The sequence below is a fragment of the Sitophilus oryzae genome, unplaced genomic scaffold, assembly GCF_002938485.1.
Source record: "Sitophilus oryzae breed Bouriz unplaced genomic scaffold, Soryzae_2.0 scaffold_1824_pilon_pilon, whole genome shotgun sequence".
NCBI classification, from domain to species: Eukaryota; Metazoa; Arthropoda; class Insecta; order Coleoptera; family Curculionidae; genus Sitophilus; species Sitophilus oryzae.
Genome location: NW_022146529.1, coordinates 104,939 through 124,900, shown reverse-complemented (window position 1 = coordinate 124,900; position 19,962 = coordinate 104,939). Strand labels below are relative to the sequence as shown.

General features: G+C 31.1%; 3 protein-coding genes across 3 annotated transcripts; 1 reads left to right on the top strand and 2 right to left on the bottom strand.

Moving 5' to 3' along the window:
* Positions 1 to 6,631: 6,631 nt before the first annotated feature.
* LOC115883174 (U1 small nuclear ribonucleoprotein C-like) lies at positions 6,632 to 7,808 on the bottom strand. Its single transcript, XM_030901480.1, has 3 exons — positions 7,497 to 7,808; positions 7,062 to 7,230; positions 6,632 to 7,003 (listed from the first exon to the last, which is right to left on the bottom strand). The coding sequence occupies exons 1-3, from the start codon at positions 7,629 to 7,631 to the stop codon at positions 6,849 to 6,851; spliced, it is 459 nt and encodes a 152-aa protein (XP_030757340.1). The 5' UTR covers positions 7,632 to 7,808; the 3' UTR covers positions 6,632 to 6,848.
* Positions 7,809 to 10,278: 2,470 nt separating this feature from the next.
* Positions 10,279 to 11,295, top strand: LOC115883176 (transcription initiation factor TFIID subunit 13). The gene is made up of 3 exons (XM_030901482.1): positions 10,279 to 10,437; positions 10,491 to 10,672; positions 10,745 to 11,295. The coding sequence occupies exons 1-3, from the start codon at positions 10,411 to 10,413 to the stop codon at positions 10,914 to 10,916; spliced, it is 381 nt and encodes a 126-aa protein (XP_030757342.1). The 5' UTR covers positions 10,279 to 10,410; the 3' UTR covers positions 10,917 to 11,295.
* On the bottom strand, positions 11,246 to 12,938 carry LOC115883175 (protoporphyrinogen oxidase). Its single transcript, XM_030901481.1, has one exon. The coding sequence runs from the start codon at positions 12,760 to 12,762 to the stop codon at positions 11,368 to 11,370; it is 1,395 nt and encodes a 464-aa protein (XP_030757341.1). The 5' UTR covers positions 12,763 to 12,938; the 3' UTR covers positions 11,246 to 11,367.
* Positions 12,939 to 19,962: the final 7,024 nt, after the last annotated feature.

The following is a 19,962-nucleotide window of genomic DNA, read 5'->3' as shown; positions in this document are numbered from 1 at the left end:
AAGTGACATACATACATATTTATAAGCCTTAAGCTATCCAGATGAACACTTTCCATCGTAAACACCCAAATACTCACATTTTTTTCTAAAATATTATTATAGTATAAAAGCTTTGTTTACATATACAAGGCTGCCACCTATATGTGATTTGTTTGTATAGGAACCTTATTTCAAACATTTTATTGATTACCAGTTTTGACGATAAAGAGAACTACAAGTTAAAAGGTGATGAAAAAATATTTGAAAAATCTGACAGAGGATATAAATATACAAATAAAATTATATAAGGATTCTTGCCACTTAACTGCTTATATAGAAATTTAATTCTACGCTGTGTTTGTCATAATGTGGATCAACCTGCTCTCACTACCGGTTTCGGGGCCCTACTCCATCATCAGGTGAGCTTGGGCAGATCCACAAAATGATAACCACAGCGCAGAGATAGTTAATTCCGACTTGTCGGAAAGTATCGGTTAGATATTAAGTCCCGAACAGGAGAGAGCGGCCTGCGTGCAATGGTAGTACTTTCGTACCACCGGGGCGCAACTATCGATAGTAAAAGGATGGTAAAAGGCTTTTTTTCAAGCCACCATTGCACGCAGGCCGCTATCTCCCGTTCGGGACTTAATATCTAACCGACACTTTCCGACAAGTCGGAATTAACTATCTCTGCGCTGTGGTTGTCATTTTGTGGATCTGCCCAAGCTCACCTGATGATGGAGTAGGGCTCCGAAACCGGTAGTGAGAGCAGGTTGATCCACATTATGACAAACACAGCGTAGAATTAAATTTCTATATAAGCAGTTAAGTGGCAAGAATCCTTATATAATTTTATTATATACCTATACTGCAAGAAATTTGTTTTCTATTTTAAATATACAAAATTATACTAAGTACTCACTACACAACACATATCTGCTTATAAAAAATAAATAATGATCTTTATATAAGGATTATTCTGGTCATATTTGTAGTAGAATAATGTATTTTCTTGGGTATCGTCAAATAATATTTTTTTTTTATTTATAGACGTTTCGGTTTATAATAAAGCATCATTTCAGATACTTTAAAAAATATATGGAAAAAATGACAAAATATGTTATTTTAAAATTATTTTTAGTAGTATGTAATGCATCTTAAAATTTTGATGTATTTTAAAGTTTTATATATTGTATTTTCATGATTTCCAGCTAAATTATTTGACTGTTTGGTATCTCTTTTTAAATTAAAAATAGAACTTCCCATCTGTCTATCATACGAGGGAAAACAAAATGTTGATGTTTTGGTAAAAGCGCAACAACAAAATGTTGTAGTTTTGGTGAAAAATATTCTACAGGGTGTTTTACCTTTCATCTAGTTGCATCTATTCTCGATAGTTTGTTTTTGGATCTCAATAGCTTTTTTTTAGGTATTCGCTTTTGAAGAAGACACACTCATTTTTTCGTAATTTTTACATTAAATCCATGCTTTTGTTTTTGGTCTTAGTTCAAAGTTCAAAGGTTTACGTAATGTCAGGGGGTGGGGTATTAGTAATAATTTTCTTATATGTTTTTGTTTTTTTTTCGTCATTATCGGTAACATTTTATTTTTTTTAAATTACGAAAAAATGTTAGTGTCTTCTTCAAAAGCAAATATCTCCAATAAAAATAAAGCTATTGAGATGAACCACAAAACCAAACCATCAAGAAAAGATACCTATAGATGATACAATAATGTTTAAATCCCTTGCTTTGTTAACATATTTTACAGGGTGTTTCAAATTTTTACTTTTACAAAAATATCAACATTTTGTTTTCCCTCGTAGAACTGATGAGAACTTTCGTTTTTAATTTGGAAAGATATACTAAAAAGTTAAATACTTTAGCTACGAATTGCTTAAAAAATCATCAAAATGGGTCCACTAGAACGAAATATATTAAACTTTAAAATACATCAAAGTTTTAAGGTGTCCGTTTTTCGTGCCGGCTTTCTCTCTTGATGTTTATTTGTTAATTTATATTATAGTTTTATCCTTGATAAACAAGGGTTTGATTTGATTTGATTTGTTTTGAAAATGCAACATTTGAAATTCTTGTATGTCATTTTATTATATAGCTACTGAAGATAGATTAAAATAACCCAGAAAAAAACCTTAAAAAATGACATTTAAAAAAAGGTTGCGATTTAAAAATTAATAACAAAATATCTTTTGTATGTCCGACGCCCTTCATATACAATAATTATTAATTATATAAAGAATTCAATTTATGGGATTAAAATTATTGTTAATATACAGTATGTCCCCGGATTAAAGTGGAATCCCCAAGGCAAAACAAGGCAAGGACGACCTGCTCAAACATGGAGACGTTCCATACTGGATGAGCTTCAACAAATAGGGTCAACATGGAAGGAAGCAAAAACAACTATCAAAAATAGAACTCGATAGAGATCGAGCTTTCACTGAAACCCTTTGATCCGCGTAGGAGATACAGGACTATATGTCCCCGGATTGTCTTTATAAGAGGAATCACTTTTTAATTATTGACATTTTGAGTAAGAGCATTTTTCATAAAAAAATTTGCTTGTATACCGTTTTAGAGAAAATTAAGAAAAACATAAAAATATGGTTGAATTTTTCACGCGTTTCAAAACGCGGTTTCTATAGTAATATAACTTTGTTTTCATTCTTTGATAGATTGTTATTCATTTTTTGTTATTTGTTAATTAACGTAGGTAATGTTTTTTGTTGTTTTAAAACGTTAAAGAAGCACAGAAATTATTTAGTTCGATGCTACGGAAAGGGTGATGATAGTTATCGGAAAATATGATACTTTAACAATAGAATATGATGTTAATCAAAATTAATAATAACCATTTATCAAAGAATGAAATCGAATTGATATTGCCATAGAAACGTCTTTTGATTTTTACTTTGAATAAGAAGACTAAGGAAGGAGCATATCAAAAATCTTAGGTACACCGCGATAGGCCTCAAATATGGTAGACTTAAATTCCGCTTTATCAGTGTCGTTCTAATTTTATTTAAAAAATGTAAAACTATGATGTAGGGTAGACGTGGGGTATACTCAATAATTTGTTGTTTTATTTTACGTTGTGAATAAATGTTGGTAGATATTAAAATTGTTATAAAAATATCTAATTCTAATAAAAATAGATAAGTTATAATAAGTATTTATTAACACAAACATCCGATACGCTACTGAAGCAGGTAAGTCAAATTAACGTATCTAAATTCTTTCACATCTAATCTTTGACAAGTAATAAATAAAAGCTAAAATGCAAGAAAAATATATAATTTAGTTAATTTAAGTGAATTTCATAAATGATCGGTTTACTACACGTATGTATATTATATAGTCACTTACTAGCGAAAAGTTGTTCCATTATTTCACTCAATTTTTGCCGAGATCTACCGCACGCTACACAATCAACTATTTTAGAGTCTTTTTCGATAAATCGCGATAGTGTCAGTGTTAATTTAAGTTCTGCCACAATTTCCATCTAGATTTACTACCTTTATACAACTATCAGTAGTAGAATAAATAATAAATAACAAAAATAAGTTCCGTAAAGACTGACAAATCCACAAAATTTCAAATTAAATTCAAATGTGTCAAATGAATCGTCAAACAGAACTGTCAAGGATCCCCACCCTAGAGAGCTTTTATGGTGGCTTTTCCGCCCACCATGCATGAATACATGGATAGCATTATGCTCCTTCCTTAGTCTTCTTATTCAAAGTTATGCTCCTTCCTTAGTCTTCTTATTCAAAGGATTTTTAGGAAAAAAATCAGCCATATACAGGGTGGTCCAAACTGTATTCCGGAAACTTCGGCAGCATATTCTGCAGATAAAAATAAGTAAATGGCTACGAGTAATGGTTCTCGAGATATTTGGAATCGAAAATATCAATACATGTCATCATTGATATAAATTAAACATGTTGACTAAATAGTTATTAGACTGAAATCATAAATTTGAAATATTTTTGTACCAAAAGTTCAACAGAAACTGTTTTATCATAATTTTTTAGAAGAAAAATTTATGATTAATTTAACAAAATAAACATTTCTCAAATTTCAGTCAAATAAAACTATCTATTCAACATATGTTTATTATAGGTATAGTAGTAGTAGTATAACATGTATTGACTATTTCCATTCTAAATATCTTGAGAACAGTTGCTCGTAGTGATTTTTACCAAAAGACATTTTTTACGTAAAAAATCACGAAAATGTATATTTTTTTACTCAGTGGCTTTATACAGGTACGGACGAAAAGTTATTGCTCTTCAAAACAGTTAAAACACAAAATCAAATTTCTCATGTCAAAAAACTCCCCGACACCAATTTTCATCAAATTTTGATGTTAATTCAAATTTTTTATTATTGACATTTTTCTCAAAATGTCAATAATAAAAAAGTTTTTCCTCTTGTAAAGACAATCTGGGGACATACTGTATATTGAGAATATTTGTGTTTTAAAGGGTGTCCCAGAACTAAGTGCAAGTATTTTAAGGGGTGGTAGATCTTGATAAAAGAAACATATTTTCTCTTTATCGTTTTTCAAATAAGTCCAAAATAAAGGATGAGTTATTCTACTTTGAAAATTTCCAAAAAAAAATATTTTTTGCTAAAATTTTGGGAACCACTGGATCTTTTCTAGATTTTCTTTCTTGTAAATTTAGTCTACGTTATCTACTAATTTACCTACGTTGCTATATTATCAAGAAATTATGTTTTTAACTAAAAAAAAATCTAAAAAATTTTTCAAAAAATTTCGAATTTTCAAAAAAAATATTTCGCGAAAAAAGCATCATAGGCGTGTTTCTGGGGTTGAACTATAGTACCAGTTAACATACTTGCACTTATTTCTGGGACACCCTGTATATATGAAAGACAAATCTTATTAATATACATTATGTCTCCCGATTGTTTTTACAAGAGGAAAAACTTTTTTATTATTGCAATTTTGAGAACAACGCATGCTTTATAAAAATTTTGCTTGTTCTAAAATGGTTAATCCTTTTTATACTTTTCCAAATTTCCATCGAAAAAAAATCTAAATCGACATGTGTTGGTTTACAGGAGATAAAATTCAATTTTCTAGAACAAAAAAACATTAATTGGATTTGGATTGGAATAGGAATGGATTCTTAAACATTTAATTTACACGTAGCTTACAATTTAAAGTTAATATATTTTATTAGAATAAAAGTAAATAAAAAAAAAGTTGTATTGCACTTTATAAGCAATTCCGTTTATGGTATGAGTAAATTATCCCCTTTTAATTGATTTTCACTACTACAATGTCTCTTGAATGTATAATATAATATTGCAATTTAAATTCAAAGAAATAATACACATAATATGGCAAAAAATCTACCTGAAACATCTAGGGAGGCCACAAGTCTCATAGAATATAAATATGTAATGAGGTGTCATAAAACTTTAATTACATATATTTCAATTGATATCACAATTCAATATAAAAGATGATAAGTTACAATGTTTTTTGACACCCTGTATTATAGAAATTTATTTCAACAATAGGCATTTACCTTTATATACTATAAAGTTGTTTACCATTGTCTAATGATTCTCATTTGGATATAATTCTATTAAAATATCCAATTTTTTTCCAATGGTATATAGGTATTAGGGTTACCGGAAATGGAGCTGGTTTTTCGGAGCCCGGAATTTCGGTACCTTGCCTCTAAGGAACCAGGATTTTCCGGTTTTGTCAGTACTCCCGATACTATAGGAAATGTTCAATGATTGTGCAGTTCGTCAATCACCAAGCAAATGATGGTTTTCAAAAGTAAAATCGTTAAAAAAAATTCTAGTTTTAACTGAAAATAATATCAAGTGTCAATGCTGAGAAAATTAAAATGAATACAAATGAAGCGAAGGAAAAAAACATATAGGTAACTTAAAATTTACATCAAACAACATAAACCAAATTAACTATAAATTTGAAGAAGTTAGAAAATATATTTTTAATTAAAAATTAATGCAAATGAATATAAAAACATAAAAAACTATAACTAATACATTTAGCAACATTATACTAAATGATAAACTAACATATTTAAACTTCAATATTTGCTAATAAACATTATAGAAACTTCAAAAGAACTTCAGAAGTAAGAACAGTAAGATCACTACTTATTGAGAAGAGTTTGATTTCGACACCTAGAAAGTATCAATGGACAAATTTTAATTATTGTTACCGAGTACAGAAAGAACCAGGAATTAAAAATTTCTAGTCCCGGTTCTTTAATGTCCGAAAAGAACCGGGACTTCCCGGTTCTGAACCTTAATCAGGTGTACCTCTTAGGTGTATCTATTAAAAAAATAATGCCCTTAAACAATTTGATGTAAATAATGCAGGATAAAGTTGTTTTCTTAATATGTAGAGTTGTAGTACTTATAGAAGTCAATGATAAATATTGGAGAATCCTTTTCAGTGAATATAATATAAAGAACCTTATACTTTACTAATATTTAATAAATGTAACATAGAGTACATAAGAGAATTTAAGCAATTAAGTGCATTTAGAAAATAATATACAAAAGAAGCGGGTGGAAAATTTCACTATAATAGAGGCCAGAAAAAGAAACTACTGTACCTTATAAACATTTTTATTACAAACATACACCACTATGTACACATATATTGTATGATCATAAAGTTTTATGAGCAAGCCAGCTTTCACTCTTAACTTACAAAAAAAAACTAATGTAATTCACTACACATATTGTTGATCTGCTAGCATGCGTGATCATAAAACTTAATTATATTGAATTATTTCTTACGTCATATAAAACTATACACAGAATCAAAACTTATTTGGGAGCTATTGGCGGCCTAACAGGTCCCATGGGTCCCATTGGACCCATGTGCATCATTCCCATCATTGGTGGCCTCATCCCCATCATAGGTGGCATAGGTCCATGAGGGCCCATCACCATCGGAGGCATCGGTCCCCCAGGTCCCATAGCTGTAAGAAAAAAATATATTTAATATCTATCCATACATTCAATAAATTTATGTCTTACCTCCTGGTGGAATCATTCCTGGGCCCTGCGGTGGTGCACCTGGTCTCTGTCCTAAGAGCTGAGCTGGAGGTGGAATAGCAACTCCTCCTTTTCCTGGCTGTGCAAATGGATTATTTGCAATTTTGCCTGCTTTAAACGCTGCTGTTGTGGCATCGATAAGGTGTTGAGCCTAAAACATATTTAAAATTAATAAGATAATCTTAGAGCACATTGAGGCAAATTTAAACACTTATGAATAAATGCTTATAACAAATGTATACAGATGCACCGAAAAAACTTTGTAAACACGTATGGATACTAAAATAATAACTGAACTCAACTTAATTTTAGTGAGAACCTTAAATGTAATATACATCTATTATATTATGGTGTTTACTGTTATACACCATACGGTTGTGGTACTAAACACTAACTAGAAAGCAGTAAGTTACATACCTGTTCCTCCATCCATTTTTGGTAATAAAACTTAACATTGTCCTTATGTTTCCTTCCAGTACAGTGAGTTTTCCGTACGCTTGGGGAATCATGTGTTAAATACGTATCACAGTAATCACAATAGTACTTAGGCATTATGAACGCGCAAATATTTTACTTGAAAGAACTTTAAACTAAAAATCACTCAAAAGTAGAAGTACTTCTTGATATTTTCGGTTTTATACTACTTTACAGAATGAGCTTGTGTTCTTTAAAAACAGAGCTTTTATAACCTCAATAACCTGTTTATAGCATTACCAAAGATTAACAGATGATTAACAGATAGTTGACAGTTGACAGCATGTTGAGCTATGGATTAAACAAGAGCGGTCATTTGTGGTGTCACAAATTCCTTGCTCATATATGCGGGTCATATATTTAAATTTCCTGATCTAGTTTATCATTTATTATTCTTTAAAACACTCTAGCAGTGTACAGCAGGTGTACAGTAATGTAGTATAAAACTTCAAATTCTTAATTATACCCAAAGATTATACCCTTAGACAAGGAAAGAGAGGGGACAGCTAAAGCCCCGTTCTCAGAACAGCGACTGTCGCCAGCGACACGTCAAGAGGACCAATGAGATTTGTACAAAATTCAAACAGCTGTCAATTTTAAATTTAGTACAGCTCCCATTGGTTGTTTGAAATGTCAAACTGTGTCGCCAGCGACACGACGTCGTTCTGAGAACAGGGCTGCACGTTCTGAGAACAGGGCTACACGCATATTCTTCAGTGAAAAATTTTTGAGGCCAAAAATTGATCGGCGGCCATACTTTGGTGACAAGATTTCGAGGTGACACCAAGCGAATTTTTATGCTTTTTGTGAATACTGTTTTGTTTTAAATTTATAAACTGTGTTGTTTAGTATGGTGAAATGTTCAGCGTATGGCTGCAAAGGCCGAAGCGAGAAAAAAGTGCCTGGAATTACATTTCACAGGTAAAAATCGACACACAACTTTTGTTATGTGGTCATAAAATGTAATTTTTTCCATTATAGCAGTAAAAATATGTAAAATGCTTTTAATATGTCTTGTACCACATACTAACAAAACTATTTTTAATAATTCCAAATAGTATTTTCAATATCCTGTGTTATAATTAATGTTTGAAACTATAAATAACGCTACTCAGCATGGATTTCTCCAGCGGCGTAGGGAATTATAATTAGAGAAATACAATTTCTGCAATAAACATTTTTTACATATTTTACACTTAAAAAAATGTATAAAGTATTGTTATCAAATAGTAAAATAATTGTAAACTATAAAAAAAATGAAAAATTCTAGTGATAAAAAATTTATATGTATATAGTTGTTATATAAAACTTAAATTTACCTGCCAAGATTTGCTGGGGGTTGACAAACTTGTGGTGGGCTACTTGTTACTATATTTTTTTAAATATTCTTTCAAGAAATTTGCTAATTTAGGTGTATAATAACAGTTTCTTCAGTAAGCAATTAATAAAAATTTAAAAATAAATAAAATAACACAAAAAGCTTCTAGAATTGTTTATTTTTTTTGGTGGAATATAAGAATATTCTTATGATTGAAGGTAACAAATATTAAAAATTACATTATTCATTGAATCCGTACGCAACTGTGAAGGGAATTGGCTAGATTCATTATTATACCGTATGATCGAAAAAAAAACGACGTCCAGTTGGCTTGTAAATGACGATCGACAACATTCCCCATATAATTTTACATATAAAATGACAGCGATCTTCATTTCATAGCCATCGCTGACGCCGTCTTTTTTCGATGTCGTTTTGTATAGTTTTTGTCATTTTATATGTAGAATTATATGGGGAATGTCATTGATCGTAATTTACAAGCCAACTGGCCGTCGGTTTTTTTTTCGATCATACAGTATAATAATGAATCTAGCTAATCCTCTTCACACTTGCTTACGGATTCAATGAATAATGTAATTTTTAATATTAATTTGTGAAATTGTCATTTCCAAACAAACAAGACACCGTTTTTTTCGATCATACGGTAATATGTATATACACATTTAAAACATATATATTTACATTATTTTTTATTTAATTATGCATTATACACACGTTAATAAATAAATAATTGTCTTGATAATCAGTCCACTGTGACTGTTAATAAATTTTGCATTATCGACTGAGATATTCTAATATTATAAAGATGAGACTATAAAATACAAAATTGTATATGCATTACTCAAAAATGAACGATATATTAGTTTACGTTTTAATAAATATTTTATACCGTCTAGGTACAAGCTAATTTCTGATGCTACGCCATTGGAGAATTTCGCGTGGTGATAACTTGCCTCACTTTCAGCTGCCCTGTTACCTGTCCCCTCTCTTTCCTTGTCTAAGATTATACTCATTATACTAATCCATTTCAGTACCAATTAACAATGAATGCACCTTGCATACACACATATTTTAATATAGTATTTTTGGTTGCCTAACCACAATGTGTATATAAATAATAAAAGTCCTTTATTTTCGGCTCGACCAAAGGTAGATGTTTACTTAACTGTTGTGTGCTTAAAAACATAAATAATATAAGAATCAATCATATCGTTAAACATTATGTTTTGATATAAAAAGTTAATATGATTATTGTTCATATACAGTTCGGGTACGCCCTTGGGTACGCCCAGAGGGTACGCCCAGGGTACGCCTAATATATTTATAACCACAGAATACCTATTTATAACTGTCAACTTCAACTTATTTTGGAAAGTGCGTGATCTGTGATCTGTAGCCCTCAGCGTTTCATATGTTTATTTTTTTATATACTTGTATTTATTTTGATTTTAAAACTAACAAATCTTAATAAAACAATTTCTCCTTAAATTATTTGGAGAAATCTACTTGTTCGTTAAAATGGCAACCGACGAAAATTTTGAAACGGTATTTGCAAATCGGTCAAATTCCAACAAAATATTTACATATTTTGTTTACAGTTTGAAGAAGACGATGCTGCTGATACATCGGTAGCATTAAGTACAGCAGGCAGAAAGAGGCTTTTTAGTAAAGAATTGAGGTGCATGATGTATGGCTTTGGAGATGATCAAAACCCTTACACAGAAAGCGTAGACATTATAGAAGATTTAGTTATTGAATTCATTACTGAAATGACACAGAAGTATGCTGTTTAAATATTGTACATAAAATTGTTAAGCTTTGTGTTAATAACATTTTTATTTAAATATTTTAGAGCCATGGAAATAGGTCGAACTGGAAGAGTACAAGTGGAAGATATAGTATTTCTAGTACGCAAAGATCCAAGGAAGTATGCAAGAGTTAAAGATCTATTAACTATGAATGAAGAACTTAAAAGAGCTAGAAAGGCTTTTGATGAAATTAAGTTTGTAGGTAATGTCAAATGATCAGACTGCAGAAATTTAATTAGAATTATATTTTGATTAATGTGCACGAGTAGCATTTATGTTTAATAATGTAGATTACTATAGATTTAGTTCCTTTTATATTTAGTATGTACAATTGATGCATGGTAGGTATTTAGAATTTTTTATATTTATATTAGTATTCAAATAGATTTGTAAGATGTATTGTTTTATATAATAAAAACTTAATTTTTATTTTATTTTGGCATGAGAATGCTTTTTTTTTGCTAGACTATAAATATTTATACCAATCTTCATAAAAGTTTTTTTTCAGGCAAGGAGGCATTAATTAATTAATGATATTTGGTGTATTAGATAACTACTTGTATAAATATATTTATAAATAAATGTGTATTATTTTGAATTACAATTAGTTCTCTGACTTAGAAACTATTTAAACAAATGTACAAATTGTCATATAACAAAAAAATCCTTAATATATTGAATTATTCACTGCATTCTTTGCAGATATTATTACATCATTTATACCAACACCATGATAAGAGGATCCACATAATGATAAAGGTAAACTATTGTTCTTAATGTAATTATCAATACTACTTAAGTTACTTTCATGTCCTACTACATATTGTGGAATGCAGTCTTTTAAAATTTGAACTTTATACCTTAATGGAGGAGTTTGTATTTTTAATATATTTTGAATATCTTTTAAAGCTATATTAAGCAAAAATTCGTTACTAGGATTGTCACCAAAAAGCTCCTTAAACCAGTAGCCCCCCATCATAACAGTCAAAACAGTATTATCATATGGATGCTGGCAAGAGTCATATATCACTCCTAATATAGATGGGGTTTCACTTGGTGGAACTAAAAATCCAAAACCAGGCTCTCCAAGCTGATTGCCCTGAAATTCTAGATTTACAACACCTACTGTAACAGTTTTGATTCTATTCAACATTGTTGCTAATTCAGGATGTTCATCTTTCAATAAAGATGCAAGATCTTTGGCCCCAATAGAACTTATAATATGCTCACAACAATAACTATTACCATTTGAAGTTTCTATTACAGCACTGTTATCTTTAAATTGAATTTTATTTACGAAAACATTTTTGTGGATATCTATATTATTGCTTTTAATATTTAGTTCCAAAGCTTTTGTAAGTGTCTCTATGCCATTATTGAAGGTGTAAACATTCCAGCGTTCAACCTTAGCTCTTGTTGCTAATGGTTTTCGAACTAAAGGTTCCTTCTTAACAAAAATATTATTGAATATACCTTTACAGATACTACCATATTTCTGTTCATACTCAAACAAGTTTTTCATTAAAAATTTAACACTGATTTCTTTAGCATTTCCTGCACAAATACCCCTTATTAATGGACTAATTAAATAATCTGCAATTTCAATACCAAACCTTCTTTTGGTAAAATCATAAATAGATTCATCATTTACAATTTTGACTTTAGCTGTAATATCTCCAAGGAGCCACAGAAACAATGGTTTGGAAAAAGGTTTCTGTACCTTAAATAAGCTACCTATAGAGTTTGGAAGTGTGTGTAATTCACCATTTGCATACACCATTCGATTTTTGGCTGCAGGATTACTACTCAATATTGGTCGAATATCTGAACTTAAATTTAACTCCTCAATAAGATCTAACGTATTTATACCATGGATTCCACTAGGTCGAATTGTTCTCGGACCCTGTTCAAAAATAACGCCGTTTTCATTTATCTCAGACTTTATCCATCCACCAAGCCTGTTGGCTGCTTCCAATAAAACTATTTTTTGATGGTTTACTTTGGAGAGATAATAAGCAGCTGATAGTCCCGATAAACCGCCACCTAATATAACTTTTGTCATCTTTTAAAATGTCTGACAAGTACTACTAATATAATTAATAACAGCTAATAATACTAAATTAAATATCAACACCAATCAACACGATTCGTCATTTCGGTCTCTGTTTCGGTACAGCATGGGTACAGGTACAGCCTTTGAATTAAGGGTACAGCAGACAGCTGATCAGAGCTGATCAGCTGATTGCACAGATGACAGATGACTGCTGATAATTTAAAGTCTGTATAGTTAGTTGCCTATGATACGTAGATGTTTATTTGTAAAATATCAATCCCCGTTCAAAACTGTTTTACTGTATTATCTCCAACAAATACCGTATGATCGAATAAAAACGGCGTCAGCGATGGCTATGAAATGACGATCGATGACATTTTCCATATAATTTTACATATAAAATGACAGCGATCTTCATTCCATAGCCATCGCTGACGCCGTTTTTATTCGATCATACGGTATTTATTATTACGAAAACTTTTAATCTAATTTATGCCCCAGAAAAATACCAGTAAAATTCTATAAAAAATCCACTATAATATCATTTGGCCATTAATATTCAAAAAGCAGCATATAGGTATTGCATTTTTTGCTTCCCTTGACCAGGTTTCCTATTTTGAGTTAATGCGGTTTTGAATGGGATGTGCAAATGACTAAAATCACAGACTAAAATCTTTAGTTTATTATTTTGTGGAGACAAATTTTGTGTGCACTATGTGCGCACATTTGGACTAAAACGTAATTCGGTTTTCTGTTCGTCTGTCTGTCCGTTTGTCGGTCCGTCTGTACGTCCGTCCGCTTTCTGATGAAGATGTAAACGAAACGTCGTATCCAACTTTGCAGGGTGAGACCGTGTGCATCGGTGTGCATAGTCGCTCACATAGCCTGCCCACCAAATTTGTATGGTTGCGATTTTTAGACTCCATAGTTGCGATCGGACATCAACTTTTGCCATTTCTTACGTCAAAACTATATGTCACAGTGACACGTATCGTGCACGGTCAGGGTGCAGCCACACTATCCTAAAAACGGCGTATCGGCGTAACGGCGTAACGACCTTGAATCGATTTCCAGTAATTCTATTGGCTGAAATTTTTGACAGATGAATTTGACAGATAAAATTTCTGACAGATGAATGTTTCAGCCAATAGAATTACTGGAAATCTATTCAAGGTCATTACGCCGTTACGCCGATACGCCGTTTTTAGGATAGTGTGGCTGCACCCTCAAGTGGGCCTTGGTCCAGTCTATGGAGTCTAAAAGAGTCCAATCTATGGAGGCCAGCAACCAAACCAATAACACATAGGCTTGTTTCTGGGTTTGAACTATACTACCAGTTAAAATACTTGCACTTATTTCTGGGACACACTGTATTTTTGGAAAGGTAATTTTAAAATCTTTTTCAAGAATTAAAAATATACAGGGTGTCTCATATAAAAAAATTTTAATTTTCTATTGATACTTCTTAAATTATTAATTTAAAAAAAATTATACTTAAACCATTAAATTCTACGTGAAAAGGTGCTTTTTAAATGTTTTCATATATGTAAATAGAAAATTTTCCATGGCAAAAATGTTACAACGATTTGTTAAAAATGCACATTTATTTTGAAAAATACCTCGTAACTCCGAAACGGTAACACGAGCGGTAACATATATCGATGTGCGATTTTATCCGTATATCATGTTTTTGATAAAAAAATGAGCTCCAGACAGATATTATATAGTTTATACTCCTGTAGAGACGTCTATCTCTTATTTAAAAGCGTGCAATTTGGCCCACCCTGTACAGTGTTATGCCTACGTCTGAGACAGATAAAGCCTCTATGAAAATGTATTGTACTGTACTATATGTGGGTCTTAAAGTTGGATCTGGTATAGATGGTAATATGGATCTGGTTGGATCTAGTATGAGTAGGTACTTTGAAAATATATTATAATTAGAACTAAATTTTATATTGCACGTATAAAAGTATTTCATATCTTTTTTTCTATCACAGGATTACACATTGATATTCGTCAAAACACTGCTTGTCTCTCCTTTACATTATGTTATATTTAAAATGAAACAAAGAAATTCAATTATTTTTTTAATTATGCTCGTCCCTTGTTGTGCCCGGCTAATCTATTACAAATTACGTCATTAAGATGGGGCATTGTGAGTAGAGAGAGGATCAGGAAGCTAGAGCTGTGCGCTATACAGCACCTGGTGGTTTCCCATTGAGTCACAATCGGTATGTGCGCGCTATACAGCCCCGAGCAGGAGATATGTTGCAGAATTAATCTGGGTGGGTGGTGGTCAGGATAAAGGATAAATGCTGTAGGGGGAAGAGGTGGTGATAAAGATGTATGGCTTTCTGCTTCGTCACTTTTAGAGCGGGAGAACATAGTATGTTTGTGTGCCGAAGGGCAAGTTTTCATTATAGAATGTAAACAAATGGAAAAAAGGAAAAATATAATTAAAAAGAAAATGTACATACAATGCAGATAGGAAAATAAATATGTTGTTTATGATTGGCTTGGTGCATTCTCCGTAAAGGAGAATATCAGAAACAACGGGCATATTACAAATACACGGGTTTAAATAGCGAGTTATACAAAAAAATTATTATATGTATAATTATTCTAAGCCCACGGCCAGACAGAAAGCAATTTTTGCGTTTTTTGTGACAGCGTCTGCCACAGAAACGCTGTCAAATATTTCGTCTGCCATATGGTTTTTAGTTTTGAATAAGAAGACTAAGGAAGGAGCATAATGCTATCCATGTATTCATGCATGGTGGGCGGAAAAAGCGCCATAAAAGCACTCTAGGGTGGGGATCCTTGATAGTTCTGTTTGACGATTCATTTGACACATTTGAATTTGATTTGAAATTTTGTGGATTTGTCAGTCTTTACGAAGCTTATTTTTATGTTATTTATTATTTATTCTACTACTGATAGTTGTATAAAGGTAGTAAATCTAGATGGAAATTGTGGCAGCACTTAAAATTAACAGTGACACTATGCTGATTTATCAGAAAAAGACTCTAAAATAGTTGGTTGTGCAGCGTGCGGTAGATCTCGGCAAGAATTGAGTGAAATAATGGAACAACTTTTCGCTAGGAAGTGACTATATAATATACATACGTGTAGTAAACCGATCATTATGAAATTCACTTAAATTAACTAAATTATATATTTTTCTTGCATTTAGCTTTTATTTATTACTTGTCAAAGATTAGATGTCAAAAGAATTTAGATACGTTAATTTGACTTACCTGCTTCAGTAGCGTATCGGATGTTTGTGGTAATAAATGCCCAATTTAACTTATCTATTTTATTAGAATTATATATTTTTATAACAATTTAATAACTACCAACATTTATTCACAACGTAAAAATAAAACAACAAATTATTCAGTCTACCCCACGTCTACCCTACATCATAGTTTTACATTTTTTAAATAAAATTAGAACGACACTGATAAACCGGAATTTAAGTCGGCCATATTTGAGGCCCATCGCGGTGTACCTAAGATTTTTGATATGCTCCTTCCTTAGTCTTCTTATTCAAAGGTTTTTAGTCATGGTACAGAAAACAAGGTATGATCGATAGCGGCTCCAATTTCGTTAAGTTTGCGCATACCACCTGTGACGTCATAGGCCATAAAATATCCTGTATAGTACCTAATAAAAAGACCTAAAATAGGGAAGGATTAGGACACATATCCATGGCTGGGAAGCTTAAATGGAAATGACGGTTCATTAAAAATAGTTTTTCCTCAAGATGCGGAGGCGCAAAATATTAAAACTGTCCAATATTAACAACGCAAATGTCAATATCTGACAATAATAAAATTTGATTTTATTTGTTTTTTTTTTTTTTTTTTTTTTTTTTAGTTTTTTTTTACGAGTTTTTGATTTTCGTTTTGATTGTCGAATTATTGTAAAATTAAATTCCTTCAGAGGTTTTGCCAGTATTCTGTTTTAGATAATGTTTTTTAATGAATTAGAGCAATTTGTGTTTGTATAGACTCTTAATTTATTTTTATCATGGAGTTTAATTGTTGTACACCTGGTTTCAGAAGGATACAATGGTAAGAAAATTAAAAAAAAAAAAAAAAAAAAGTTATAAGATTTTTTAAATTAATTTTCTTCATAAATGCTACTTGCTGAGCAGTTATTTAATTTTTACGGTGCATGTAAGGAATTAGGGACGCGCGTTGTGTTATATTAGCATGATCAGCAGATGATTACATCAAGGTACAATTTGTTTTTATTATTTCAGGTCTCAAACGGAAACAAACTGGGAATCTTGCCTACACCAAAATTATATAGCCGTTTCAGATTCAACTTCAAGGGAGGAGAATTATGTAAACCTGCCTGCTATTTGCAGAAAACCGCCAAAGATTAAATTATAGCTGTAACAACTTAATATATACTATTTCTAGTCTTTTTAATATATTTTTAATGTGGAATATCCGACATATAAGAACACTTTGTATGCTTTTAATTCGGTTGATTTATCTTTTATAATATGTTCGACCTAATTAAAAGCACACAAAGTGTTCTTATGTATCTAAATTTATTTTTAAATTAACTAAAACAACCCCCTACCCCGCACCCCTCTCTTCAATTGGTATTTCTTCCTCCGTCTATCGTCTATCTTGTATAATAAAATTGAAATGTATTATAAAATTTTATCTATTTATCTATGGACATAACCCCAAAAGTTATGTCAAATCATCGAACTTGATATTTGAAAAATTATTTTCACATTTTGACACAATCAAATTTCACAGATGACACAATCTGTTTGACAATTTGAAATTGGCGGGCAGAGCTTGCCGACCAATGGTGCCGTTTATCACCTGTGACGTAGTGACCAACCTGCGCAATATCATACCTTGTATTCTTTGTATCATGGTTTTTAGTTAACGTACTAATAAGGGAACACACACCAAAATTAATGTGTAATACTTTTCGTTCACTTTATCGTAAAATATGTCACTTTAACAAGCGTCTGCCAAAGTTAAGCTGTCAAATAGGTCGTCTGCTTTCTTAAATTTAAAAAATACCCGTGTAGTTTATGATATTTTACCAATTTAAGCGATTATAAATATTGTTTACTAAGGTGAGCTTGTCACTTTGACAGCGTCTGCCAACAGAAACGCTGACAAATATTTTGTCTGCCATATGGTTTTTAGTTAACGTAATAATAGGGGAATACAACCACAAAAATTAATGTGTAATACTTGTCGTTCACTTTACTGTAAAATATGCCACTTTAACAGGCGTCTGCCAGGGTTAAGCTGTCAAATAAATCGTCTGCTCACGTGATTTCGACACATTCTTAAGTTGTTTCTTTAAATGAGTGAATGTGAGTTTTGATCAATATTGTTATCCAAATCTTTTTTAACTGCATCCCCTAGTTAAAGCTGCCACTTTGAAAAGATAGACGGTCGATTTTAATTTGTCTATACCATGTATAATTAGACCATGTAGGTGAAAATTTTGAAAAATATCGTTCCCCTCAATGTTTGCCAGGTGTGAAATACGGATGACTGAAAAAAAAAACGGTGTCAAAGACGGCTGGGGAATAAAATTGACATAAAACTTTTCAAAATTAACACTAATTATATAAAGATTAGAAAAGGATAGAATGCTTCCAGACACATAAATCTATTTCAATAAAATTATTTTTTCTCGTATTTTAAACTACACCATTTAAAAATCGTTTTTACTCAATGTAAGAGAAAGAGAGAAGAAATAGCATCACTACTTATTTAGAAAAGTTTGATTTAGACAGGCAAATATCTCTTTGTTGCCATATATTGACAATTATACTAAATATACAGGGTGGTCCGAACTGTATTCCGGAAACTTCAGCAGCATATTCTGCAGATAAAAATAATTAAAAAATTTCTTATAAATGTATGTCCTAAAATGCTTAGTTTTGGAGATACAGGGTGTAGAAGTTTCATTTTTATTTCGATTTTTTCCAAATAATTTCTGAAGTAACGTCAATATTTGGATGAAATTTGGTGTCTGGGAGTTTTTGATATGAGAAATTCGATTTTGATGTCAATGTGACTCCTACTTGTAGAGGTCGCCACCTACATATTTTTAACTGGTTTGAAGAGTAATAACTTTTCGTCTGTACCTGTATAAAACTACTAAGTAAAAAAATAGACATTTGCGACGTTTTTAACGTAAAAAAGATCTCTTAATAAAAATCGCTACGAGTAATAGTTCTCGAGATATTTGAAATCGAAGTTATCAATACCTGTCATCATTGACATAAATTAAACATGTTGACTAAATAGTCAACATGTTTAATTACATTTAGTCAATTAATAATTAGTCAATTACATAAGTAATTGACTAATTATTTGGAAATCATAAATTTTAAATGGTTTTGTGCCAAATCATCATCAATCATCATTTTTTCGAAGAAAACTTTATGATTAATTTAAAAAAATAAAAATTTCCCAAATTTATCATTTTAGTCATAACTATCTACTCAACTTATGTTTATTTTTTGTCAATAATGACATGTAACGACTATTCCCATTGTAAATATCTCGAGAAGGGTTGCTCGTAACGATTTCTACCAAGAGACATTTTTGACGTAAAAAAATACGAAAATGTATATTTTTTTACTCGTTAGTTCTATACAGGTACGGACAAAAAGTTATTACTCTTCAAAACAGTTAAAACACATGAAGGTGGCGTCCTCTACAAGTAGGAGAAAAAAAAAGAAAACCAGAAAAGTACTTTGCCAGAATGGTCCTGGCGGCCTAGGCAACGCAACTCTCTCTCCTGAAAAGGAGAGTTTGAGAATAAAGAAGAAGAAGAAGAATTCCTCATGTCAAGAAACTATCAGATACCAATTTTCATCTAAATACTGACGTTATTTCAGAAATTATTTGAAAAAAATCGGAATAAAAATGAAACTTCTACACCCTGTATCTCCGAAACTAAGCATTTTCGGACATACATTTATAAGAAGTTTTTTATTTCTTTTTATCTGCAGAATACGCTCCCGGAGTTTCTGGAATACAGTTCGGACCACCCTGTATAATATTTATTTCTGTGCTTAAAAAATAAATTAATAAATAATATTATTTCTGATTGAAACTAAATTATCCTAATCGAAATTAAAACGTTTCTAGATTTCAGAGTCTCTAAAATGTATTTTTTTGTTATATTTATTCAAGTAGTTCA

What these genes read in the sequence shown, in the direction of transcription:
- LOC115883174 (XM_030901480.1), bottom strand. Translation starts at nt 7,631, where the DNA reads ATGCCTAAGTACTATTGTGATTACTGTGATACGTATTTAACACATGAT. An exon ending in AAAAATGGATGGAGGAACAG is followed by an intron (nt 7,231 to 7,496) that starts GTATGTAACTTA and finishes AATATGTTTTAG; the next exon opens with GCTCAACACCTTATCGATGC. An exon ending in AGGAATGATTCCACCAGGAG is followed by an intron (nt 7,004 to 7,061) that starts GTAAGACATAAA and finishes TTTTTCTTACAG; the next exon opens with CTATGGGACCTGGGGGACCG.
- LOC115883175 (XM_030901481.1), bottom strand. Translation starts at nt 12,762, where the DNA reads ATGACAAAAGTTATATTAGGTGGCGGTTTATCGGGACTATCAGCTGCT.
- LOC115883176 (XM_030901482.1), top strand. Translation starts at nt 10,411, where the DNA reads ATGGCAACCGACGAAAATTTTGAAACG. An exon ending in CCGACGAAAATTTTGAAACG is followed by an intron (nt 10,438 to 10,490) that starts GTATTTGCAAAT and finishes TTTTGTTTACAG; the next exon opens with TTTGAAGAAGACGATGCTGC. An exon ending in ATTACTGAAATGACACAGAA is followed by an intron (nt 10,673 to 10,744) that starts GTATGCTGTTTA and finishes TAAATATTTTAG; the next exon opens with AGCCATGGAAATAGGTCGAA.